The 24,648-nt window shown below is 38.6% G+C and overlaps 12 protein-coding genes across 12 annotated transcripts; 5 read left to right on the top strand and 7 right to left on the bottom strand. All coding sequences in view use genetic code 12, as the record gives it.

Annotated features, from left to right (window-relative positions):
• On the bottom strand, window positions 1-484 carry KGF56_001737 (uncharacterized protein; the record flags this gene model as incomplete). Its single annotated transcript, XM_049322891.1, has 1 exon — window positions 1-484. A coding segment is annotated over one exon (484 nt), but the record flags the coding sequence as incomplete, so codon positions are not given.
• A 336-nt stretch (window positions 485-820) lies between these two features.
• KGF56_001736 (uncharacterized protein) lies at window positions 821-1,270 on the top strand (the record flags this gene model as incomplete). Its single annotated transcript, XM_049322890.1, has 2 exons — window positions 821-864; window positions 982-1,270. 2 exons carry the CDS (start codon window positions 821-823, stop codon window positions 1,268-1,270), a joined length of 333 nt encoding a protein of 110 aa, XP_049181211.1.
• Window positions 1,271-1,444: 174 nt separating this feature from the next.
• Window positions 1,445-2,296, bottom strand: GIG1 (Gig1p; the record flags this gene model as incomplete). The annotated part of the gene is made up of 1 exon (XM_049322889.1): window positions 1,445-2,296. One exon carries the CDS (start codon window positions 2,294-2,296, stop codon window positions 1,445-1,447), a length of 852 nt encoding a protein of 283 aa, XP_049181210.1.
• A 1,142-nt stretch (window positions 2,297-3,438) lies between these two features.
• Window positions 3,439-4,209, top strand: GPM2 (Gpm2p; the record flags this gene model as incomplete). Its single annotated transcript, XM_049322888.1, has 1 exon — window positions 3,439-4,209. One exon carries the CDS (start codon window positions 3,439-3,441, stop codon window positions 4,207-4,209), a length of 771 nt encoding a protein of 256 aa, XP_049181209.1.
• A 2,234-nt stretch (window positions 4,210-6,443) lies between these two features.
• Window positions 6,444-8,489, top strand: RPN4 (stress-regulated transcription factor; the record flags this gene model as incomplete). The annotated part of the gene is made up of 1 exon (XM_049322887.1): window positions 6,444-8,489. The coding sequence occupies one exon, from the start codon at window positions 6,444-6,446 to the stop codon at window positions 8,487-8,489; it is 2,046 nt and encodes a 681-aa protein (XP_049181208.1).
• A 156-nt stretch (window positions 8,490-8,645) lies between these two features.
• On the bottom strand, window positions 8,646-9,605 carry KGF56_001732 (uncharacterized protein; the record flags this gene model as incomplete). The annotated part of the gene is made up of 1 exon (XM_049322886.1): window positions 8,646-9,605. The coding sequence occupies one exon, from the start codon at window positions 9,603-9,605 to the stop codon at window positions 8,646-8,648; it is 960 nt and encodes a 319-aa protein (XP_049181207.1).
• Window positions 9,606-10,837: 1,232 nt separating this feature from the next.
• On the bottom strand, window positions 10,838-14,815 carry KGF56_001731 (DLT1; the record flags this gene model as incomplete). The annotated part of the gene is made up of 3 exons (XM_049322885.1): window positions 10,838-10,948; window positions 11,022-13,115; window positions 14,213-14,815. The coding sequence occupies 3 exons, from the start codon at window positions 14,813-14,815 to the stop codon at window positions 10,838-10,840; spliced, it is 2,808 nt and encodes a 935-aa protein (XP_049181206.1).
• Window positions 14,816-15,178: 363 nt separating this feature from the next.
• KGF56_001730 (5-formyltetrahydrofolate cyclo-ligase) lies at window positions 15,179-17,409 on the top strand (the record flags this gene model as incomplete). Its single annotated transcript, XM_049322884.1, has 2 exons — window positions 15,179-16,545; window positions 16,707-17,409. 2 exons carry the CDS (start codon window positions 15,179-15,181, stop codon window positions 17,407-17,409), a joined length of 2,070 nt encoding a protein of 689 aa, XP_049181205.1.
• Window positions 17,410-17,775: 366 nt separating this feature from the next.
• KGF56_001729 (uncharacterized protein) lies at window positions 17,776-18,787 on the bottom strand (the record flags this gene model as incomplete). The annotated part of the gene is made up of 2 exons (XM_049322882.1): window positions 17,776-18,165; window positions 18,245-18,787. 2 exons carry the CDS (start codon window positions 18,785-18,787, stop codon window positions 17,776-17,778), a joined length of 933 nt encoding a protein of 310 aa, XP_049181204.1.
• Window positions 18,788-19,113: 326 nt separating this feature from the next.
• KGF56_001728 (putative ubiquitin-specific protease) lies at window positions 19,114-21,768 on the bottom strand (the record flags this gene model as incomplete). Its single annotated transcript, XM_049322881.1, has 1 exon — window positions 19,114-21,768. One exon carries the CDS (start codon window positions 21,766-21,768, stop codon window positions 19,114-19,116), a length of 2,655 nt encoding a protein of 884 aa, XP_049181203.1.
• Window positions 21,769-22,655: 887 nt separating this feature from the next.
• Window positions 22,656-23,151, bottom strand: KGF56_001727 (uncharacterized protein; the record flags this gene model as incomplete). The annotated part of the gene is made up of 2 exons (XM_049322880.1): window positions 22,656-22,961; window positions 23,128-23,151. The coding sequence occupies 2 exons, from the start codon at window positions 23,149-23,151 to the stop codon at window positions 22,656-22,658; spliced, it is 330 nt and encodes a 109-aa protein (XP_049181202.1).
• Window positions 23,152-23,488: 337 nt separating this feature from the next.
• On the top strand, window positions 23,489-24,463 carry KGF56_001726 (uncharacterized protein; the record flags this gene model as incomplete). The annotated part of the gene is made up of 1 exon (XM_049322879.1): window positions 23,489-24,463. One exon carries the CDS (start codon window positions 23,489-23,491, stop codon window positions 24,461-24,463), a length of 975 nt encoding a protein of 324 aa, XP_049181201.1.
• Window positions 24,464-24,648: the final 185 nt, after the last annotated feature.

The following is a 24,648-nucleotide window of genomic DNA, read 5'->3' as shown; positions in this document are numbered from 1 at the left end:
TCAAACCAGCATCTTTAGTAGCTTGTCTTTGAGAGTCATTGAAATATGCTGGAACGGTAACAACAGCATCATTGACCTTGGTGCCCAAATAACCTTCAGCAGTTTCCTTCATCTTACCTAAAACCATTGACGAGATTTCTTCTGGTGTAAACACCTTGGTTTCACCTTTATATTCAACTTGGATGTTTGGCTTGCCCCCCTTGTCGACAACTTTGAATGGGAAATGTTTGACATCATTCTGCACTTCAGAGTCATTGAATTTTCTACCAATTAATCTCTTTGCGTCAAACACGGTATTTGCTGGATTCATAGCAGCTTGGTTCTTAGCTGCATCACCAATCAATCTTTCAGTATCTGTGAAAGCGACAAATGATGGAGTAGTTCTATTACCTTGATCATTAGCAATGATCTCAACTCTATCGTTGGCAAAGTGTGCCACACAAGAATAGGTCGTACCTAAATCAATACCAACAGCTTTTGACATTATATTCTTATATATATTTAGTAATTTAAAAGTAAAGAATATATATACTAAGGAAAAAGAGAAGAAGGAAAGGAAAGGAAAGAAAGTGGAAAGAAAGACAAATTGAGAAATTGGGTTGCTAATTTATACAAGAAAATTCTTCATTATCAGAAACTGCTAACTTTCGGCAAAATTGAGAGGGGGTGTTTGAGTAACATCTTCATCTACCAAAACTATGCAAAAATTTACACCTGATAGAACCAATTCGAATCTCGTAGAATAAAAAAAGAACAAGAAGAAGATTAAGAAGCTACCAGAAGCTACCAGTACTTGCTGGAATATGGCAGATGCTACCATATGTTAACATTAGTGAGTGACATTAGTGAGGGAAGGGAACTAATGTAAGAGAGAATTACTCAAAGCTCTAATAGTGAGCGAAGCGAACTAATATAAGAGAGTATAACTCAAAGCTCTAATAGTAAGCGAAGCGAACTAATATAAGAGAGTATAACTCAAAGCTCTGCTAGTCCAAGCTCTGCTACTCAAAGCTCTGCTACTCAAAGCTCTGCTACTCAAAGCTCTGCTAGTCCAAGCTCTGCTACTCAAAGCTCTGCTAGTCCAAGGTCTGCTAGTCCAAGCTCTGTTACTCCAAGCTCTGTTACTCTGCTCTATCTATATACTTTAAGTTCTGTTCTATTTACTCCAAGTTCTGTTCTATTTAATATGCTTCGACTAGAGTCGCCTTTGGCTCCTCTAGTCTCTATCTATTTACTCCAAGTTCTGTTCTATCTATTATGCTTCGACTAGAGTCGCCTTTGGCTCCTCTAGTCTTCGGCTGCTCTATCTCTATCTATTATGCTTCGACTGGAGTCGCCTTCGGCTCCTCTAGTGTTCGGCTCCTCTAGTGTTCGGCTCCTCTAGTGTTCGGCTCCTCTAGTGTTCGGCTCCTCTAGTGTTCGGCTCCTCTAGTGTTCGGCTCCTCTAGTGTTCGGCTCCTCTAGTCTCCGGCTCCTCTAGCAATTGCTTATAATCTTCCAAATCTAGAGTATCCATCTCCTCATTACTAACCAATTCAAGGACAACTTCTCTATCCACATCCCTTATAATCACATGAATATGACTAATGGATCTAACACTTTGTAAACTAGTCCAATTCTTAAACCATTTAACTTGATCCATTGATATTCCTCTTTTTGTAAAAAGTTTTTCTAAATATCGATTGATAATCTTTCGCGTGAGTTTTGAAATATCACCAACAAGACTATTGACATCATTGGGAATCTTTAATTTCGACCAAATACATAAATGAACTATATTAGTGTCGAAATAATACGGGAATTTGTTAAAAAGAATCTTTATATCGTCCCTATTGAAAAAAATGAGATCTTGAGGATATGAAATGGAGTATTCTTGAGGAACAACCTGTTTCTGACACCTCAAATCGACAGAATTCCACTGTAATTCATGTTTTAAAATATATTCGTTTATGCTAATATTTCGATCCTTGAGCATTTGCTTGAAGCTATGGTACTCCAGAGTCTGCTCTTGTGATCGTGCAAATATCTCTAGCTGATTAGAGTTTGTTATGTATTCAATATCGCACCATGAAAAAGGTTTACCATGTTTGATCTTTGAAGGTTGTGGCATTAATGAAGATTGCTCAACTTGGATATTGAACTTCTTATAGATTAGTGAAAGTTGACCTGGTATATTGGGCGATGCCGGAGGTGTTTCCAACTGTTGTTTTGAACCAAACCCGTGTTTACTACTACTAGTAGCTGTTGTTGCTACTGGTGATATAGGTGGCTTACTATCAGTAAAGATAATTGTCATTTTTCAACTTGTCCCTTTTCTCGGTGTTTTCTTTTTTTTTTTCTTCTTCTTCTTCTTCTTCCAGTATCGTTTCTTTTTGATAGCCAAAGAAAAACGTGTTCCCTCAACAGTAACTAAAAGAAGATAGACCTTTCTTGAATTGAAAAGAAAGAGATTGAAAATAGGGAAATTGCACAAGTTTATTAAGAAAAGAAAAGATGGGCCCTCATTCATACCTACGTCTTTAGTTGTTCTTTTGTTGATTGTTCTTTTTTATTTCTTTTTTTTTAGTTTCCACCCCAGTGTCATTTCAATTTGATGTCTTTTTAGTCCCGATAGTTCTTTATTAATGTATGATATGAAGTATGTCTAGTTCTGCCAAAATGGCTCTAATACGCTGTGAAAAGGTAGCAAGCAAACTTATATGCATTGCAATATCATTGCATTCATTGTATCTCATTCTTGTTTTGCAAACTAATTTCAATGTTACATTTGCTTTTTGATGTAACATTCTGACGCAAAAGCCCCTAAAAGCCGCGTAAGACGCAAGGCGACACTAGCGACACTATTGAGCAAAGCGAGATAGTGGAGCAACATTGACTAGCTGCCACCAACACTGACTAGCTGCCACCAACACTGATTCACTCTACTAAATAGTGTCTTTCGCTTTGCTTGATAGTGGAGCAACACTGACTATCTTGTTACTCCACTATCTCACTCTGCTCGATAGTGGAGCAGCAATTAGAGTAAATAGATAGAGCTTAGAGTAATAGAGCAGAGTATTAGAGCAGAGTAATAGAGCAGTAAAAGAGCTTGGAGTAACACTAAGTTCTGTTCTATTCATCCTTCAACTAGAGTCGCCTTCGGCTCCTCTAGTAGGCTCCTCTAGTAGGCTCCTCTAGTAGGCTCCTCTAGTAGGCTCCTCTAGTCGGCTCTTGTCGGTTTTCTATATTGCGCTTCGATCGAAACATTTCCGCGTCTATTTCAAAGAAGAAAAAAATTTATTTTGTAATTTTATTGCATTAGTATAAGATGATCAAGAAGAACCCTAACGATTATATAATCTTCCACCTGACCCCAATTGATCATTCAAGACAGCTATTGATCAAATTCGATATCAAACCCGTGAGCAAGTGGTTTTTCACTTTTCCTAATTTTTTGTTATGGGCGGTGTTTTCAAATTAATTATCCTACGTCATGGAGAATCACAATGGAATCATGAAAATAAATTTTGTGGATGGATAGATATTCCCTTAAGCGAGAAGGGAAAACAAGAGGCACGATATGCAGGCGAACTTATACAACGGGCCGGATTATCTCCCGATATACTATATACCTCGAAACTTCAAAGATCGATTGAGACTGGGTTTATTATATTAAAAGTATTAAATAGATCATGGCTCGATCATATCAAGACATGGAGATTAAACGAACGTCATTATGGAAAATTGCAGGGTCGCGATAAACATCAAGTGTTTATGGAGTTGGGGCAGAACAAGGAGAAATTCCAATATATTAGAAGAAACTTTAGAGGATTACCTCCATTGGTAGATTTCAAAGATCCTTCCATTGACGAAAAGTACCTCGATATTTTGAATAAGCAAATTTTACCAAAAGGAGAAAGTTTGGCAATGGTCATGGATAGACTAATACCGTTTTTCAAATACGAGATTTTGGATAATCAAATGATACAATTGAATAAAACGGTGTTGATTGTGACGCATGGCAGTGTTGTGCGAAGCTTGATCAAATACTTGAATAAAGTCAGTGATGATGATATTAGCAAGATCAATGTACCTACTGGTGTACCATTAGTGTTTGAGATGGATGACCATGGAGATTTGATCAAGCCTTACTATTATTTGGATAAGGAAAAGGCAGAAGAGGGAATTGAAAAGGTAAAGAATGAGGGATTAGCAAAGGGTCCACTATAACACTACCGAGCAGACACTGTCGAGCAGAGCGAGATAGTTGAGTAACAAGATAGTCAGTATTGTAACAAGTTATAAAAAAGATAGAAATAAAATTGAAAAGGAGTAGACACGAGACACTATCGAGTAGAGCCAGATAGTGTCAGTGGCAGCTAGTCAGTGTTGTTCCACTATCGAGCAGAGCCAGATAGTGCCAGTGGCAGCTAGTCAGTGTTGCTCGATAGTGGAGTAACAAGATAGTCAGTGTTGTAACAAGTTATAAAAAAGATAGAAATAAAATTGAAAAGGAGTAGACATGAGACACTATCGAGTAGAGCCAGATAGTGTCAGTGGCAGCTAGTCAGTGTTGTTCCACTATCGAGCAGAGCCAGATAGTGCCAGTGGCAGCTAGTCAGTGTTGCTCGATAGTGGAGTAACAAGATAGTCAGTGTTGTAACAAGTTATATAAAAATAGAAATAAAGTTGAAAAGGAGTAGACACGAGACACTATCTCGCTCTGCTCGATAGTGTCAGTGGCAGCTAGTTATGTTGTAACAAGTTACTGATTGCTTCTCCACTATCTCGATAGTGTCGATATAGTCGGTGGCAGCTAGTGTGCTCCACTATCTCGCTCTGGTCCAGTGGATTATGTCGCGTATTTTATTTTTGACATATGACATAAACATCATCGCATAAAAGAATTAGTTTTTGTTATTTCTTTTTTTTTGTTATCGCCGCAAATTACGCAATTGGGAAACTAAACCGAATATTTGATAATGCAGAATATCCGTTTATGCGGGCTATTTATTATACGAGGCACCAAAAAGCTTTTAAATTATGAGCAAATAAAAGGGGTGAAGAGAGAGGGGAAAAAGATGACTATCGAGTAGAGCGTAACAAGCTAGTACTATCGAGCAGAGCGAGATAGTGTTGCAACAAGCTACCGAGTGTTGTAACAAACTACCGAGTGTTGTAACAAACTACCGAGTGTTGTAAGCTATTGAGTGTTGTAACAAGCTGCTGAGTATAACTCCAGTATTTTGCTCTGCTCGATAGTGTCACAGACTAGCTTGTTACTCCAGTATTTTGCTCTGCTCGATAGTATCACAGACTAGCTTGTTACTCCAGTATTTTGCTCTCCTCGATAGTGTTCTCGATAGTGTTCTGCTCGATAGTATTATAAAATCGAGAGTTGAATTGAGAGTTGAGGACACTTATTTGTGGTTGTCTAGTGCTATTCTTATAGTAGTATAGTAGTATATTTGTTGTCGTATAGGCAACCAAAACCCCACCAGCACACTTTTTTCTTTGTCCCAAATTTACAAGACACTGTCGAGCAGACACTATCAAGCAGACACTATCGAGCAGACACTATCGAGCAGACACTATCGAGCAGACACTATCGAGCAGAGCGAGATAGTGNGCAACAAGCTAGTCAGTGCTGCAACAAGCTAGTCAGTGCTGCAACAAGCTAGTCAGTGCTGCAACAAGTTACAAAGTGCTGTTCCATTATCGAGCAACACTGACTAGCTGCCACCGACACTATCTCGCTCTGCTCGATAGTGTTTTAGGGCGAGAGACACTATCTCGCTCTGCTCGATAGTGTTTTAGGGCGAGAGACACTATCTCGCTCTGCTCGATAGTGTTTTCAGGCAGAGCGAAAAAAAAGAAACTTTAAAGTGAAATTATCAATTGCGTAATGACGAAATGAATGACTCAATGCACACTAGAGTAATTCAAGTGACTAATGAAAGCCACTTTAACTTTTGCCGACCATGACAATTTCAAAATTCCAACAGAAAAAATCATATATCCGTATAACACTATCAAACAATACTTTGTAGCTGCTACCCACAATAATTATATTGTATAGTGGTAATAGAACCCTATAGAATATTGTGACAACTTACACTACCCCCCCCCTCTCTCTCTCTTTCTCTCTCTCACACTCTCACACTCTCACACTCTCACTCACATACATAGTTACTTAGTAATACAACATAGACTTACCTTTTGTTACTCTTTAGTGAGGTATATAACAATAGGCAGTTTCCTTAAATCAAACAAAGAAAAAAAAAAAGTGGCAGCCAAATACATATCACTTTTTCTTTTCATCTATTGAGCACACGAAGGAGACAGGTGCAATAGGTGAGGGATATAGACACTGGATACTGATACAACGAGACCAAACTAAAAGCGAGACACAACTAAAAGCCAGACACAACCATAGCTAAGCACAAGTAAAGCGAGACTCAGTAATGACTTCGTTGGCAGTATTACCACAGTTGAAGAGAACCGTGACTGATATAATAGACGAGGAATTGTATCATATACCCTCGTCTCCTATTATGAGTTTCAATATGAGTGCAAACGCCGGCAATAGCGTAAATGACAATTTTAACCTAAACATCACCTACAACAATAGCAACTACAACCATTTCATTAGTAATGGCGGCAGCAACAACCATAGCCGAAGCTATAGCCACGCATCCAATAAAAACTCAGTCACATCCTCACCAACTTTGCCATATACACAATTGAACAACAATGGCCCATTATACAGTAACAGCGTGAATAACAATTCAAGCCAGAATCTAGGGAATGTGTTGAATATTCCCGATTCTTTTATAGATCAGTTGAAATCGCAAGAATATATCGACCACTTGAAATCACAGCAACAGCAGCAGCAGCAGCAGCAGCAACAACAACAACAACAACAACAACAACAACAGAGCAATAATAACAATGAATACCCAGAATACTCATATCAATTTGATAACCAACAATTAGCATATATAAATCCATTTACAAATTACGGCAATCCAAATACTTTTATAAAAACCCAGCCATTAATACTGGGGCCAAAAACATTATTGTCACAGCAGCAGCAGCAGCAGCAGCAACAACAACAACAACAACTACAACAATACCAAGTACCTCCACCTCCGTTACCACAAGCATTTCCACAGAGAAGAAGAAGAAGAATAACCACAATAGATGATATTGGCCCACATACTGGATCTAAAAAGAAGAGCGACGATTATTTCTTATACAACCCCGACATATCACCCGGTCACATTATCAGTCAAACAGACTTGGAGTCTTCATTTTATGTACCACCAACAAACCAGAACATTCATGATAACATCACTGTACCAGAGCAGACCCTGTCTGTCAACAGCAACAACAGCAACAACAGCAACAACAATGTGATACCTGGTTACGAAAACGACTACTTGTACTTGGATGACAATTTAGAAGAAATTGAAGAAGATTTGTCAGATGATGAAGATGACAACTATTTCCATGTTGATGAGGAATTTGATGATTATGTTATGAGTAATAGTGGCTACTACACTAGTAACAATATGGGTGGTCCTTATACTGTGACTGATTATTCCACATTTGATGAGTGTAAGAGTATCCCACTTGAAGATTCTCAAGATAACCACCATCGCAACCAAGAGCAACAACAACAACAACTGGACAGTTTCCCTGACGCATTAAAGGAATTAAGAGACGAAGCTAAGGATTGCCAACAGGAAAAAGAGGGGGAAATAGGAGGCGAAGAAGAGCAAGAAGAAGAGCAAAGAGATGAACAGCGGGATAGAATCCTTCACGATGCAGTATCACCAGCTTCTATTATTTCTCCAATAGCACAACCAAGTGAAGATGACAACAATTGCATTGAAAATGAACCCATAATCAAACAAAATGCTGCAAATGATGATGCAGATGCAATGATCCTTGATGGTGATGTTGTGGTGGGAGATGCTAAACCATTAATACCATTACAACCAACAGCAGCAGCAGCAGCAGCAGCAGCAGCAGCAGCAAAAACCACCACAAACATCAACTCCACACATATGACGAAGACGAAGACAACAACGACGACCAAGACGAATATCATGACCACTACTACCACAGCAAGACCTTCTTGTACTATTGAATTGAAAGAGAAGAATATTTACAAATTAGGTGCCGAAATCACAGCAAATAATCCTGATCATAAATGTGACTTGATCAATCCATCAACAGGTGAATTATGCAACAAGCAATTTTCAAGACCTTACGATTTGATCCGTCATCAAAATACTATACATGCATCGTTGAAGAAGATTTTCAGGTGTGTTATATGTGAAGGTCGGTATCAAGGTGGTACTGGTAATGGAAAAGAAAAGACTTTTTCTAGAGGCGATGCCCTTTCTAGACATATCAAAATTAAACATGCCTTAGTTGGCGAAGAAGCACTTTATTTGATCAATCAAGCTAAAGAAAATGTTGAATATCATCCTGTTCAGTGATTGTGTAATGTATATGTGTATGTGCGTATGTGTATTGGGGAAATTTGAAGTGATGATGACTTTGCCTTGTACATAAATCTAGCCAGAGTAGTCCTTTCTGCTTGCTCCATCCCAAATTTCCTCTATATGTATATTTTTATATTCTCTATATATATATTAATACGAACTTAATGATGAATCAGATTTGAAATCCTCTCTATCAAACTCTTTACCATTTAAAACATTCATTTCTATATCATTCAATGTTGAATTAAAAAACAATGTGTTGACAAAATCGTCATTGTTGACGATATTGCTATTTTCTAATGCTACACCGTCACTGCCACCACCAAGCAGCTGCAGCTGCAGCCCGCTTTTTCCATGACCCCACCATGTCTCGTAAAAGTACTTTAATGTTACAAATTGAAAAGCAATATATATATCCAACAGCATTTGGAATAATCCAGCACAAATAAAAATTGGAGAAATATCGTTTGTGCCATATAATAAGTAAGATATCTTGGTGCAGTCTCCACCTAACCAAGATAATAGTAATATAACTTTAAAATTTTCAACCAGCTGTAATCTGCTTAACATTAGTATTTGCGGTAGTGGGAGTAGACTTTCAATGAACAACCCCAAGATGCCTAAAGTGTTAGCATACGTCAGTGCTGATACTGATACTGATGCTGATGCTGTTGTTGTTGTTGTTGTTGTTGTTGTTGTTGTTGTTGTCATCCTGTTAAATATAGCAGTTAGGAAACCAACTGCCACAGTAAACACACCAAGAAATTTCCAATAAGATGATTCATTCCTCCATTGCCAGAACAATCCTGGCCGACGATAATGAACATCGAAAAATCGCATTGCCTGTTTGATGAGCACTATGAGATAGCATTTACACCAGACGAACCAGTCATACACCATCAAATACCCACCGCTACTATTAGTTCCTTCACTTCCATGACGAGAATAGTCATAATGTTCAGTAATACAAAATGATGAACTCATTCGTCTTGGTAAATTTCTGCTTACTTCCTGTTTGATTGAAGGCATGGGTGGTAATAGCTCGGGATCGTATGCTTTGCTTCTATATTTCAAACTGGTTTTCAATAGTAAACTTTGTATACCAATCATAACTATCGACTGTCTCAATAGTGTAATTTCATATGGTGAACATAGATAATAATATATGCGTAGAATCAGCGCTAGAAACATGGTGCCACATATGTCTATACTAAATCCCTGTGAGGTTTGTTTCCGATATATGGAGAGACAAGTAGAACCATAACTGAATAGTGGAGTAAACGTTATAAATATATTGACTAAACGATGCAAAGGGGGGAGGAAGTCAAAAAAGACAAGGTAGGATTCGGGAATGAGCGAGGAGGAAGTGGAAGGAGACGAAGACATTTTCGAGTTATTTGTGAAATAAATATGTGAAATGCTACTATTTGAAAAAGAAAGGATGAGAAAGATGAGGTTTAATGAGAAAGTTGACGCTGGCCCGTTAGGGGGGGATTGGTCGGGATTGGATGATTTTTCGGACTATTTTTCCCTTGTCCTTTTCGCTTTATCCTTTTCGCTTGCCCTTTTCGCTTACTTGGTACAAAAATGACCGGGACAGAAAAGTAAAAAACGGCTTTCCAATACTTCTTCTTCACCTACGACGTACTCTAACAAGGAAACTTACTTGTCTTTCTTAACCCCAGTTGATCTAAACTGTGATTTGTACTACTTGGTTAGTTTTTCCCTTTTTTATTTATTTATTTTTAACGCCCCGGAAAAACTTTTTAGTTTTGTCACTTGCTGGATGGGTCACGTGATATTATCAAGCGACACTAACGAGCTAAGCGACACCATCGAGCTAAGCGACACCATCGAGCTAAGCGAGATAGTGATGCTAGTGTTGGTGTAGTCTACTATCTCGCTTCGCTTGATAGTGTTGATAGTGTTGGTGTAGTCCACTATCGACCAAAGCGACACCATCGATGTAGTCAGTGCTCCGCTCGATAGTGATGCTAGTGTCGGTGTAGTCCACTCTCGCTTCGCTCGATAGGGTTGCTAGTGTTACTGAATACCGAGATAACAGACTAGGTATACATAGATGAGGTTTTGAATGTAGAAAAGTAGATACGGATTTTCTCATGTGTATTATTACGTATCAATCCTATTATATCAAAGTGTCAATGAGCGAAGCGACACTATCGAGCAAAGGGAGCTCTACTATTGAGCGAAGCGAGATAGTGGAGCAACACTTAGTAGCTTGTTACAACATTATCTCGCTCTGCTCGATAGTGTCATTAGTCAGTACTGCTCCACTTTCTCGTTTTGCTCGATAGTGTCGATAGTGTCGATAGTGTCATTAGTCAGAGCTGCTCCACTATCTCGCTTTGCTCGATAGTGTCGACAGTGTCGATAGTGTCGATAGTGTCGATAGTGTCGATAGTGTCATTAGTCAGAGCTGCTCCACTATCTCGCTTTGCTCGATAGTGTCGACAGTGTCGACAGTGTCGATAGTGTCGATAGTGTCAGTAGTTAGTGCTGCTCCACTATCTCGCTTCGCTCGATAGTGTCGATAGTGTCATTAGTGTCGGTCACAGTTGGAGATTGTTCTTCGTTGGATTGATTGGGCGTAATAGGCTGTCCGGGGTTTTCTTGTAAAGATGAATTGTTCCGTCGTCTTCTAAACTGGTAGAAATTCATATCATCATCATCATCGTCTTCTTCTTTTTCTTCCTCACCATCCGATTTCTCTCTTTTATTTAGGTCCTCCATACCATCATTTATCACTATTTGAATCTCTTTATTTTCAGAATTGAATAATTCCCGCTGATGCTTGCGTCTTTTGTCGCTACTAAAGTTGAACCTTTTCAGCTCTTCCGCCTCAAATTCATCATTCTCTAAATCTGTTATATATCCCGATCTGTTCCTCACTAATGAATTGTTATCGTCATCCCCGTCGTCATATCGTAAACTCAGCAAAGTGTGTCTACTTTGTAATGCTAATTTATTCCGTATCACAGATTTCGAACTACTGATACTTGTTTGTTTTCTCAACCTTAGAGATGACCTTCGGTCTGCATCTGGTAAAGAACTTCGTTCTATATCTGAATAATATCGATCTCCTTCTTGTTTATGGTCAAGCTCATTTTCACTTTTCAGTACCAATGGTTCTACTTGATTAGTTCCAAGTTCTTCCGACTCGGTAGTCGACATTTCCGAATCAAACCGTTCCTCATCTTCATTTTCGTCGCGATAATTGCTATTGTATTTTTCATCCTCTTCCTCTGACTGATCCTCCTCTTCGGAATCATAAAACATGGGACTACTGTAATATTTCAAGTCACTAGTTGAAATGTAACCATCTTCATTGATATTATAGTCATTTCCTGATGATTGAAATATTCTTGAAAATCTCCTCTTCTTTGGCATAGTTGACCGATAGTCATTATGACACAATAAGCCAAACTTATCAAATTCGATCATTAGTTGGAATAAATCCATCTCTTCAATTAATTTTGACCCGAATCGACACTTCTCATAAATGGCTATCAATTTCTCTACATCTGGTTCATTTTTGCTTAATATGCCATTGCCCATTCTCCTACGCGGTTCAATTAGTCGTTCAGATAAGTATAGGAAAATATCCCTGATGGAGAAATGAGTTGGAAGATCTTCATCAGTTAAAATCTTACCAATGTAGAACTTATCAGCAAAACTTTGCAAAACATCATCATATTGCATGTTTGGAGGTAGCAACCTCCCCAGCATACCTCCATTGTTGTCCACATTTCGTTTTTGAACATACTCAGGTGGCGATAACCCAGGATGATTAATAATGTAATTCTGACGTAACGGACCTGCCAATATTGAAACATCGTGACTATACTTCAATTTCAAATCAATATACTTAAACACGCTCTTTGGGAAGTCATTCTCAAAAGGGATATAAAGCGATTTTTGAGGGACATCATTCATCGTGACTTTGAATTTGTACACTCGTGCAAGGTAAATGATTATTGAGATTATCAAAAACGCAACGCAAACTGCAATCACTATAAAAGTCTTGACTGCAGTAGAATTGCTCGAGTTGAATGTTTGTACAATGACATCTAGTGGCGTAACTGCAATAAACGCCAACATCAAAATAATCACAATAAATAGCGATATTGAATATACCCATTTCAATAAACGATGTGGAATATTGAGAATAGTGGTGGTTTTTCTCGTTGAAGGTCGCGATATAGCTGTGGTATATATAGTCATTGCTCTATCCAATGGTGACCTGCCGTGCGACAGATGGGTTTCATTCGACAAAGTAGTCGCCGTTCTGGAACTACTATAAGATTGCGACAGTAAATCACGATTACGATCACGATCACGATAACCAATGGCGTTTGAATTGGAAATACCAAGATGATCTACCGATACACTCAGCGGGGAATATATTGAGTTATTGTTATTATTATCATCATGAGAAAGATGTACCTGCGATGAAGACTGTCTAGGACTAAGTCTGTATTGCTCTAGCGATGTGAATAAAAGATTGTCTTCTTGAAGATTGTCAGTTGGGGCTCCTCTCTCCTCTTCTTTATTGTCAAGTGGCACATTATCTTCTTCTTCTTCTTCTTTTTGTTTTTCATTCTGCGATGGAAAAGATAGTCGTCGAACTCCACCGCTTAGTCGTTGTACCATTACCGTATGCAAAATTTCTAATAACTAAAGTATTATATGCAAATCATGAGGGTATACGTCTACGAGAACAACTTTAAAGTAAAGAGTAGGGCCTGTACACCTCTTGTCAAGATGACTTTGTTGGTTAAGAAAGCAAAACGTTTTGTGGTTTTATTGCAAAAATTGCAAAATTCATAGATTTACGCTACCAATTGCAACACTAAGCCCATAAACACCTTGACCAGAACCTGATGAGCCCTGATCACTAGCGAGCTAAGCGAGCTAGTGGAGCTGTATGTAGTATTAACGGCCTCATATCTAGTCCATAAACAGTGTTGCTAATGTTGGTATAGTCAGTGTTGCTCCACTATCTCGCTCTGCTCGATAGTGGCGGTCAGTGTCGGTTAGTGTTGCTCCACTATCTCACTCTGCTCGATAGTGTCGTAGAGTAATGGTTCAATAGCCTCGAATCGAATATCACCGCTTCGGTACTTATCTCTTATGCGAACCAAATCCGTTCCGGTAGACTTGCCGATCCAATTTATATATAAATTTTTCAAAACCGAGTGTGTATCAAACACATTAACAAAATCAGCGTTTCTCCTTTTATATATATGGTTTAGATATTCTCTAGTGGTCAAATTCTGCGAGGTTAGGAATATGTGGAAGATCACCAATAGAATTGGATAAATCATGGCTAAAATGGTGTAAATCGTTAAAAATAAACTCAATGGAAAATGTCGTATTGATTCATACCAATTGTTAATTTCATCGACTTTGCCAATCCTGTAGTAGCACAACTGGACAATTGAAACAATGATCAAGTACCAGCAACAAATACATACAAGTAATAAGAACCATAAAAAGTAAATGTAATTCCTCTCTCCAACACAATTGTTTAAAAAGACACAATGATGGTCATGGTTTAAAATACACACTTGACATTTGCTACAATGACTGGTTCTTGCTGGTCTCCAAATGTGGCAAGTTTGACAGTATTTGACTTGTACGCCATGTTGTCGTATGGCCCTTGTTCCGTTTCCGTTTCCGTATCCAGGTAGGGTCACAGTATTGAAGTATTCCTCAGGCGGATCTACAATTCTGTTACCTTGGGGCGACTTGGGTATATGTAAATTCCTTGGAAGAATCCCCGGATCCAAAGTTGACGCTTTAAAGAAATTCATTATTGTGATGAACCATAAATAAACAAAGATTATGACTATACCAGGTGAAATATTGTGCCATTGCCAACTAGCTTCAAATATGCAGTAAATCACAATAGGGATAACAATAAGTAGCAAGGTCAATAAATTGATGGGCTTGTCCTTAGTAGTGTGTAACCTCCCGTCCAAGAAGTATATGAATCTCGAAATATCGCGATGCCGAGCAACTTTATAATTCCTATTGAACTTCTTCTCGCGGTTCTCGTATTTGCTGAGTAAAACCGGATCCATTATTAGCCAGTTGGTGACAAATCTGTGTATAAACGATAATTTAGGTGCATTTTCAAAGGTGTCATCATCTTCATATATAGTTTGGCGTGCTAACGACAGGCCATGATATCGATGAGATATTTCACCAGAATGCCGCAGTGTATATGATTGATCCAAAGACACACTCAGTTTAGAAGCAGGATCATCTGCTGAACTATTCTCGTTAACGGTATTCATATCATGATGAGATTAGCAATGGGCTCTAGTATATAAACCTCTAATCCCGTTTCCTTCAAGCAATAGCTTCTCTCGAGGAATAGCTTCTCTCAAGCAATAGCTTCTTTACCTCAAGCAATAGCTTCACTATCTCTCGAGATGAGCTTCGAGATGAGCTTCAATAAAAATTAAAGGAAAAAAAATTAGCCGCCGAGGAAGACAGACTTGTTTTGGTAGATAGGTCTGGCGGGACGTAAGGACGTAGGAACGTAAGGACGTGGCTATTTATACCGATTTGCGAGTAAGACAATGTTTCGATCACGAGTTGTAGGTAATGTCAGGTTATTTGGGGGCTTTTCAAGGCTTAATCGTCCGCTACAGCATATGCGAGGTATCAAAATTTCAGCTAGTACAGTTTCAAGGCTAAGTAAGTATGGAACTATTGTCAATGTGTTAGCTGGTGCTTATATTGGCGGGTTGATAGTATCACTAGGGTCTTTTTATTTGATATATCACGATGCAAATGAACGACAAAGGATCCCCTTTGAATTAAGCTTTCAGGATCAAATAGATACAGTACAAGCAATTAACAAGGACGATGTTTTACAAAAGCCGACATATGCGGTAAAGCATTACCGCAAAGTGCTAATAAACTTGGCCAAGGCCAGTGATGCTAATTTAGATGAGCTGAAATACCCTGGATACGAAATCCCCCTTATCGATCCCGAGGTATTAATCTACCAAAAGTCGAATAAATTTGCCAATTTTTATATTGATTTGATATTGAGGTACAGCAAAGCGCTTTTAGTCAAGGGAGAAGTTCAAGCGTCACTTGATACTTTGAGCAAGGTTATTGACAACGATTTGATTTACTACAAGTTGGGTGATGCTGAGAGATTATCCGAATGCAGTCGTCTCCTAGCTTTTGTTTATTCTGATCCGCAAGATAGAATTGCATTGTTGAAGAAATCTATCGATATGTTGAAACAAACTTATTCCTCAATACGGTTGAATGACGACTATACGTTAGTGAAGGGCAGTAAAATCTCCGATGAGTTGCTTGCCTGTTTGAATGATTTAGCTTTTCAATATGCCAAGCTCTCGTCGAGTTCACAGCAAACTTACCAACTGAAACTGGAACTGAAACTGAAACTGAAACTGATGCTGATACTGAGATTTGAAAAACAAAAGTACCTCGAGGAAGCATTGGCAATATACTTATCCAATCTACAAACATTGACCAATATTCGAGAAAGCTTGGAAACTAGAACCAAGAATCAGTCAAATTACCCCCTTTTCAACGTTGATCGCGAAAACTTGATTACTCAAATATGTGCTTTGAAAGCTCATATTAGTGAAATTTTGTGGTCTCAGGGATATAAACAAAACGCCATCAGTTGGTCAGAGGAGGTACTTAAGGAGTTATTTTACGATAATGCCGCTTCGCCTCAAGTGACCTCGATGTTAGAAAATGTGTTGAATAATCTAATTGCTATGTATACGAAGATCAAGAAACCCGAGGAAGTTAGGAGATGCAATGAGTTGAAACTGGAATTGAAACTGTATGCTCGAAGTCTGACAAGCATTTCTACCAAGAGGTTTGATCGATGGTATCATGATCTCATCAAGCGATGGAGCGAGATTCTTTACGATCAAGGGCCACTAGGCATTATCACCAAGCCATTACAAGAGAGATTTGGACCAGGTGTAAGAGTGAGAGAACTAGAGGAGTTTGAGAAGGAAGACGAATTGTAAGTAGTTGTATATCCTTTCGATAATGTGTATATGGCGGTGGTGGTTGTGTAAATTTGATCATCATCATCATCATCATCATCAAAAAATAACTTCTTTATTGAAAACTGCGAAAGAAATTGAACCCCATATTGTTGTACGAGTAACATTCTTTATTCAGAGTAGATATCAATTCGTGGGTCGCTTTTGGAATGCTGTCGTCTACTGGTATCAAGTTGGCCAAAAAGCAACTACGAAGTCGAGTGCAATCGAGATTGCAAACGGTATCTCAAGACTCGCTCTTTGCTCAATCACAACTAATCCTTGCAAATCTTTTGCAGTTACCTATTTTTCAAGATGCTCAAAATGTAGCTGTGTTTATGAACATGCCGGATCTGGAGGTGAAGACAATGCCCGTGATTGCCAAATGTTATGAAGTTGGCAAAAAAGTCTATTTGCCCAGGTGTAATATGGTTCAAGTACCCAATCGTAAGAAGAACTACTTGTCGATGCTACATGTTCCTATGTTACAAGATGTTGCCAACCTCACTCCACAGGGGAAATACCATTTACTAGAACCAGTTGAAGGAGAAGACGCTTTAGATACCGGTGAATTGGATTTGATGCTCATCCCTGGTGTCGCTTTTAATGCAAATCTCGAGAGATTGGGCCATGGTGCTGGATTCTACGATGAGTTTTTATCTACATTTTACAAGAAATGGTCAAGATTACCGTACCTAATTGGACTTTCATTAGACGAACAGATTGTCTCGGAGGGAGAAATACCAACCGAAGTCCACGATTACAAGTTGGATAAAGTTGTTACTGGTACTAGAGTTTTCTCGGCGACAACACTATCACCACTATCGAGCAGAGCGAGATAGTGTTGTAACAAGCTACAGAGTGTTGCTCCACTATCGACACTATCACCACTATCGAGCAGAGCAAGATAGTGTTGTAACAAGCTACAGAATGTTGCTAGCTACAGAGTGTTGCTAGCTACAGAGTGTTGATCCACCATCTCGCTCTGCTCGATAGTGTCGATAGTGTCGATAGTGAAGCAACACAGACTAGCTGCCACTGAGACTATCTCGCTCTGCTTGATGGTGCCTACAAAGTGTTACTCCACTATTGAGCAGAGCGATCAACACTACACATTCATAGAAACAAATTATAGTACAAGCATTGATAGAAGCTAATACCTAGCAAGTGTGCTCAACACTTGAAAGCCTGTTCAACACTAACACTAACTAGCCTGTCACAGCACTATCGAGCAGAGCGAGATAGTGTTGTTCGATAGTATTGTTCGATGGTGTTGTTCGATGGTGTTGTTCGATAGTATTGTTCGATGGTGTTGTTCGATAGTGTTGTTCGACAGTATTGTTCGATGGTGTTGTTCGATAGTGTTGTTCGACAGTATTGTTCGATGGTGTTGTTCGATAGTGTTGTTCGACAGTATTGTTCGATGGTGTTGTTCGATAGTGTTGTTCGACAGTATTGTTCGATGGTGTTGTTCGATAGTGTTGTTCGACAGTATTGTTCGATGGTGTTGTTCGACAGTATTGTTCGATGGTGTTGTTCGATAGTATTGTTCGATGGTGTTGTTCGATGGTGTCAGTAGTCAGTGCTGCTCCACTATCCTGCTCTGCTCGATAGTGGAGATCGTGCTTGTTAATCAACATAAGAACCAATCAAACAATTCTCCAACAATCGATCCACATTAACCCACCTGTGGTATTTATTAAACAATGAGGTTCCATCTCTACCAGCACATTTCATAATCTCATCAACTCCACCCGGATGGTAATTCAAATATGGTGTAATATTGAATACTTTACCATTTATACATGTCCAACAGTCCCGTTTGGATGTATGCTTTTGTAGCTCAGCTTTGGAGATCTTGACACATTGAGGTGGCGGGAAATTGTCACCAACACCTCGTAATACGTTCTTTGCTTCTTTACGATTTATTTTGGCCCAATCTAAAGGGGAATGATTTGGCTTCAAAACAACCTTTTGACGCAATATGTCTCGAACTGTAGGGGCAGAAATTGCCGCAGGCAGAGAAGACGATGATATACGCGGCACTGCATTGAGAAATGGAAGTTTCGGTGGTCTTAATGTCCATTGTGATTGTGATAACGGTCGCGGCAAGGGACTTTGCGGTGGCCTCGAACGAGGAGTTGCATCCCAACTCGCTTGCAGATCCTCGTCTTTATCTTTGGGGTTTTGCCGGTCCTTGGAATCGTCTAGTCGAGTCATCTACAGGGCCAACAACTGAAAGAAAACGTTGGTTTCTTACAATATTGGCCAACTTCATCTTGCTTGGTTCCCATCGTCACCTTTTATAAACTATATCAAAGCGCTACCATGTCATCAATAATATATAGGTGCATGTCATTAGACTAAGACTAAGGCTTGAGAGACAAGTATAGGGGTAAGAGGGTCTAAAACCAGTTTAAAACAAGGAGTATTTTGGTCACGGCAAGTTTCAAGTTTCACTAGTTGCCTGTGATAAAGCCTTGGAATTTAAAGGCCATGGAGGTTTATCAATAAATATAATTCTTTTCAATCTAAAACATCTAACTTTAATGAGCACGATGGCTTTTCTTTATTTGTTTCCTATCAACTCTTTCATAGTATAGCATGTATACCGTAGTTTCTTCTGCCAAGACGCTTGCAAGGGACACTTCATTTACTTGAGCATCACTAATTCTCCAGTATGGAAATTTAATTAGTGAATTGATTTTTTTCATCTTGACCTTTTTTTCAGGTCCACTTGTATATTGATCACCGTGAAAGCCATTTGGTGTTTGCTGCTGCTGCTGCTGTTGATCATGTTGTTGTTGTTGTTGTTGTTGTTGTTGTTGTTGTTGCTGCTTCTGTTGCTTCTGCTGCTGTTGCTGCTGCTTCTGCTGCTGCTGCTGTTTGATTTGGAATGGGTTTTTGAACTGTGCTTGAGCAAAAGCATGATCAAAATTGTTATGCGCCTTCATTGGATCGTCAATTAAAATCTCAGCAGGTGTTTGCAATCCAGATTGTAAAATCTCTTCAACATTTGTTGGGTTAGCTTGAATGACCGAAGGTCGACGGCCCATTAAGTTGGAGAATTTATGACGTAATCCTTCATCTTCCGATGTTCCGTTGTTTAATGAGCGTAATGAAAGTTTTCTATTCTTTTGGCCTTCTTCCTTAGATTCTAATGATCCCACAGGACTAACATCGCAGTGAATATCTCCTGATAAATCCATAATTTCAGGCGACAACTTGAAAATATTACCATCTTTGTTTTTGACGTATAATGGCTTGTGTTTGAAACACTCATAATGGCCTTGAGTATGAGAACCAAAATGTTTTATCATAGCACGTAATCTATATTTGTAAACGTCATTTTCATTAAATTTAAATTTCTTGAAATGTTTCTTCAAATTTTCTGTTTGCTGGTCAGTTATAGGTAATGCATGTGTAGAAGAAGAAAGTGGTGGTTCAAAAGATGTAACTTCCAGTTCATTAGGCCTGACTGTTGTAGAGGTGGTTATAGTTTGTGGAGCGGACTCGTTAGTAGGAACAGATGAGAGATCATTCTCATCATCATCATCATCATCATCATCATCCCCGGTAAAATCAGTTACATCCTCAACTCCTGTTTCATTTCCAGTATCAGTCAAATCGCTCCCATTTTCTTCACCTTCATCATCCTCCTCCTCCTCATCATCATCATCTTCATTTCCTTTTTCTTCAAAATCCTCTCTTTGCACATCTTCATCTTCCATATCATTTTCATCCGTGGTTAACACCTTTGATGTTAATTTTTCAAGCAATCGAGCTTCCTCATCTTGAACATATGATTGGAAATTTTTCAATTTATCATGATATTCCTTACCTATAGATAGTGTCATTGTATCTTTAAATTTAACACGACATGAATTCCGCGTAACATTTTGACCATCAAACGAGGACCTCGACAAATGAAGTCCAAATATCTTTGGTGGTTTCAAAATATGTGATTTTTTGAAAACTGTTGATGTAACTTTAGCAATGTCTACTCCATTCACGTTATAGTTTTTAATAAACTTTTCCAAAGGCAAAGACACATCTTCATTGATGTAAAGATCGGGGTATTCATGTAGCTTGAACACTTGACGAATAAAATCCTCCTCTTCAGGCGATGCAAATGTTCTTCTTGGGTGACTTTGAAGAATAAGGTTTTCATTTGCGACAATCTTAGATACACGACATTTAAGGCATTGATAACCCTCGATTGCTTCGCTTTCATTTTCATGCAATAGTGTTTCCAAATCGCATTGTGAAGTCATAGGGGTAGGTAAGGTCAACATTACGAATGGTGTGAAGTTAGGTTTTGACACTCCGTGGCATGAAAGACATGTCATTTGATTCAAGATTAGCCCATCGAATGGGAATTCTGGTATATGAATTGACTCCAATTGAGTATAATCCTGTGGAGTTGGCTGAACACCTTTTGGTACGATATGATGTAAATTCAACAAAATATATTTACGAAAGCTTTTCAATTTCAAGTTTTCATTTTCCAAAGTTTCATTAATAAGCTGAGTAAGCTCATGAGCATCATGTTGGCTTTTTGAAATTTTCGCTTTAAAGATGTTTTCCAACTCGTGTAGAAAAGTCCATACGCTAATAGTTTTCGAAGTCATTTGAGTTTCTTGTAGTTTTTGAACCATTGATGCCATTGCAATGTGTAGTGGAATGGTAAACTTGGAATTTGACGAGCCAAATTTGGAGTTTTGTAACGATTTGTTGTGTTCTAGTCTTAGTTTGATCAATTGGTCCAAATCCAAATGATGTTGATTGATAAATTTGGATAGTTTTTGAAAACTTGTAATGATATTATTGAGATACTCTGTAAGCAAAGGTAATGAAGAATATGCCTGCAACGAGGAATTGGCAAAGCAGTCATTTCTCAAATTGATGAGCCCAGTAGTATATTTATCAGGGCGCTTGGAAAACATCTTTTGGCTACCACGGTTATTATTATAATATGGTAAAGAAGGCAAAAAAATGTATATGGTAATACCTGTTAAAGCAACTAATTGTAATAGGATAAGATACTTTTGTTGTTGAGATTTTCGAGACCAGAATCTAAAAATCAAGTTGGATATAATCGGATCTGATTGCAAAGGCTGTAGCTTGGAAGGATGTTGAGCCGGTGTGTTTATATCTTTGTTTAATAGCAAATTCTTTAATTGACTGAATAAAATGTCCATATAAGAAACTGAAAAATACAAAAAAAAAAGAAGGCACCCTTAAAGAAATACCCTCAAGAGCCGTCTTTTGGTGAGATAAGTCTCAAAGTTCTTCCTCACTTGAAAGAAATTGTCGTTAGTAGTAACAAGAAAGACTTGGTAAGGGTAACAAAGCAAAAACTGCAAGATACGGCAAAAAGACGTGACTAGGGAAAAGCCAACAGAATGTTGAACTATATAGAAGGAAAATTGAAAAATTGTTTTTCCAGGGTTTTGGATTAATTTTTCCGGCGAATAATTTTCATTCTCGGAGTTTGTTAACCGCCGAAGCAAACACTAGCGAAGCCAACAATAGCAAAGTCTAAAGTAATACTAGCGAAGCCGAAGACGAGGCTAGTGAACTAATAGTGGAAAATGCTAGATAGAGAGGGTAGATAGAGAGGGTAAATAGAAAGGGTAAATAGAGAGGGTAGATAGAGAGGGTAAATATAGAAGGTAAATATAGAAGGTAAATATAGAAGGTAAATATAGAGGGTAAATATAGAGGGGGGCATTGTAGATGGGGCATTATAGAGGGGGCATATAATGGATGATATAGAGGGTGGAGATGGATATAGAGGGTGGAGATGGATATAGAGGGTGGAGATGGATATAGAGGGTGGAGATGGATATAGAGGGTGGAGATGGATATAGATGGTGGATATAAAGGACAAGGATGAGAAAAAGGATGGGAATATAAAGGTTGAGGATATAGAGTAGCTAATGAGAATGAGAAATAAGATATGACGTAGATATAAGTGTTGGGGTAATAGAGAAGGGGGAAAAAAAATATCGTAAAAGATGCAGACTAAAACATTGGTTATGAAAAACCCCCATGTGTCGACACTAGACACTAGCGAGCGACAACACTAGCGAGCAGAGCGAGCTAGTGGAGCAGAGAAGTACTGACTGACTCTAGCGACTCTAGCGAGCGACAACACTAGCGAGCAGAGCGAGCTAGTGGCAGAGCAGTACTGACTGACTCTAGCGACTCTAGCGAGCGACAACACTAGCGAGCAGAGCGAGCTAGTGGCAGAGCAGTACTGACTGACTCTAGCGACTCTAGCGAGCGACAACACTAGCGAGCAGAGCGAGCTAGTGGCAGAGCAGTACTGACTGACTCTAGCGACTCTAGCGAGCGACAACACTAGCGGGCAGAGCAGTACTGACTGACTCTAGCGACTCTAGCGAGCAGAGCAGTACTGACTGACACTAGCGACTCTAGCGAGCAGAGCAGTACTGACTGACACTAGCGTTTGTTTATTGAATAAGTTAATCAAACAAAATCAAAAAAAAAAAAATAAATAAATGGCCCATGTTCAAATAGACATGAATCCTTACCCCTGGAGATGACATTAACCCCATCCTCTAAATGAATAGTCTCTCTAAGAATTGATAAATACAATATAGTGTAATTTCCCTATTGCTTGTCAAAGAACAAGATAGCCTCTTCTAACAAGATAGCCTCTTCTAACAAGATAGCCTCTTCTAACAAGACAGCCTCATTTGACAAAACAGCCACTTCTAACAAGATAGCCACTTCTAACAAGACAGCCACATTGACAAATTGACTTGTTCATTTCCAAACCTTTATACCAAATTCAATCAAAAAAATCACTTTAATAAATCTTTTTTTCCACATTCTTTTTTTTCAAGTTATGCGATGAGCTCTAGAATGGTAAAAAGACTTAAACTTGATAGAATGGTAAAAATCTGTACACATTCAGGTCTGTTTCATGCAGATGAATCTCTAGCTGTTTATTTATTAAAGCTTCTTCCTCAATATAGAAATGCCGAAATTGTTCGTTCAAGAAACCCCCAGGATTGGGAAGAATGCGATATTGTAGTTGATGTTGGTGGAAAATATGATTCTGTAAAGTATTTTGACCATCACCAGCGTGAGTTTTTCGCTACTTTCAATGAGAATTACAAGACTAAACTCTCATCAGCTGGTTTGATCTATAAACATTTCGGTAAAGATATTATTAGACAAGTGTTGAGTTTAGAAGAAAATGATGGAAATATTGAGTTATTATACGATAAAGTCTATAAGGAATTTATTGAAAGTTTAGATGCTAATGATAACGGAATAAACAATTATCCAGTAGATATCGAATCCAAGTTCAATGAAAAGAATATCAAATTACCATCACTTGTGTCGCAATTGAATCCAAGGTGGAATGAAAGTTGCACCGATGCCGATTTCGATAGACAATTCTTGAAAGCTAGTGATTTGATGGGGTCAGTATTTGTTGGTTTATTGGAAGGATACGGTAAAGGATGGTTACCGGCCAAGTCTCTTGTCGAAGAGGCATTTCAAAAGAGATTTGAAGCTGATTTATCAGGAGAAATTATAATCTTGTCTCAATTTTGTCCTTGGAAAGAGCACTTGTATGCAATTGAAAAAGAAAATAATAGTGAAGGAGTTATCAAGTTTGTGCTATTCCAAGATTCAAGTAGCAAGTGGAGAGTATCCACCGTTAATGTCACCTCAAGTTCATTTGAATTCAGATTAGGTATACCTGAGGAGTTGAGAGGATTAAGAGACGAAGAATTGAGTGAAAAAGCTGGAATTGAAGGGTGTATCTTTGTTCACGCTGCAGGTTTCATTGGAGGCGCAAATAGCAAAGAAGCCGTTTTGGAATTGGCTAAATACTCATTGGCTAGAGCTAAATAAATGGATATAGACTATAGACTATCTCGCTTTGCTCGATAGTCTATAGAATGTAGAGTAGATGTAGACTATCGAGCAAAGCGAGATAATTTATAGAGAGAGTAAATGCGGATAGTCTATAGAGAGTAAATGGAGATAGTCTATAGAGAGTAAATGGAGATAGTCTATAGAGAGTAAATGGAGATAGT

The sequence above is a fragment of the Candida oxycetoniae genome (assembly GCF_023343755.2).
Source record: "Candida oxycetoniae strain CBS 10844 chromosome Unknown scaffold82, whole genome shotgun sequence".
NCBI classification, from domain to species: Eukaryota; Fungi; Ascomycota; class Pichiomycetes; order Serinales; family Debaryomycetaceae; genus Lodderomyces; species Lodderomyces oxycetoniae.
Note: the sequence above shows the minus strand (reverse complement) of the source record. Positions and strands in the feature narration are given on the sequence as shown.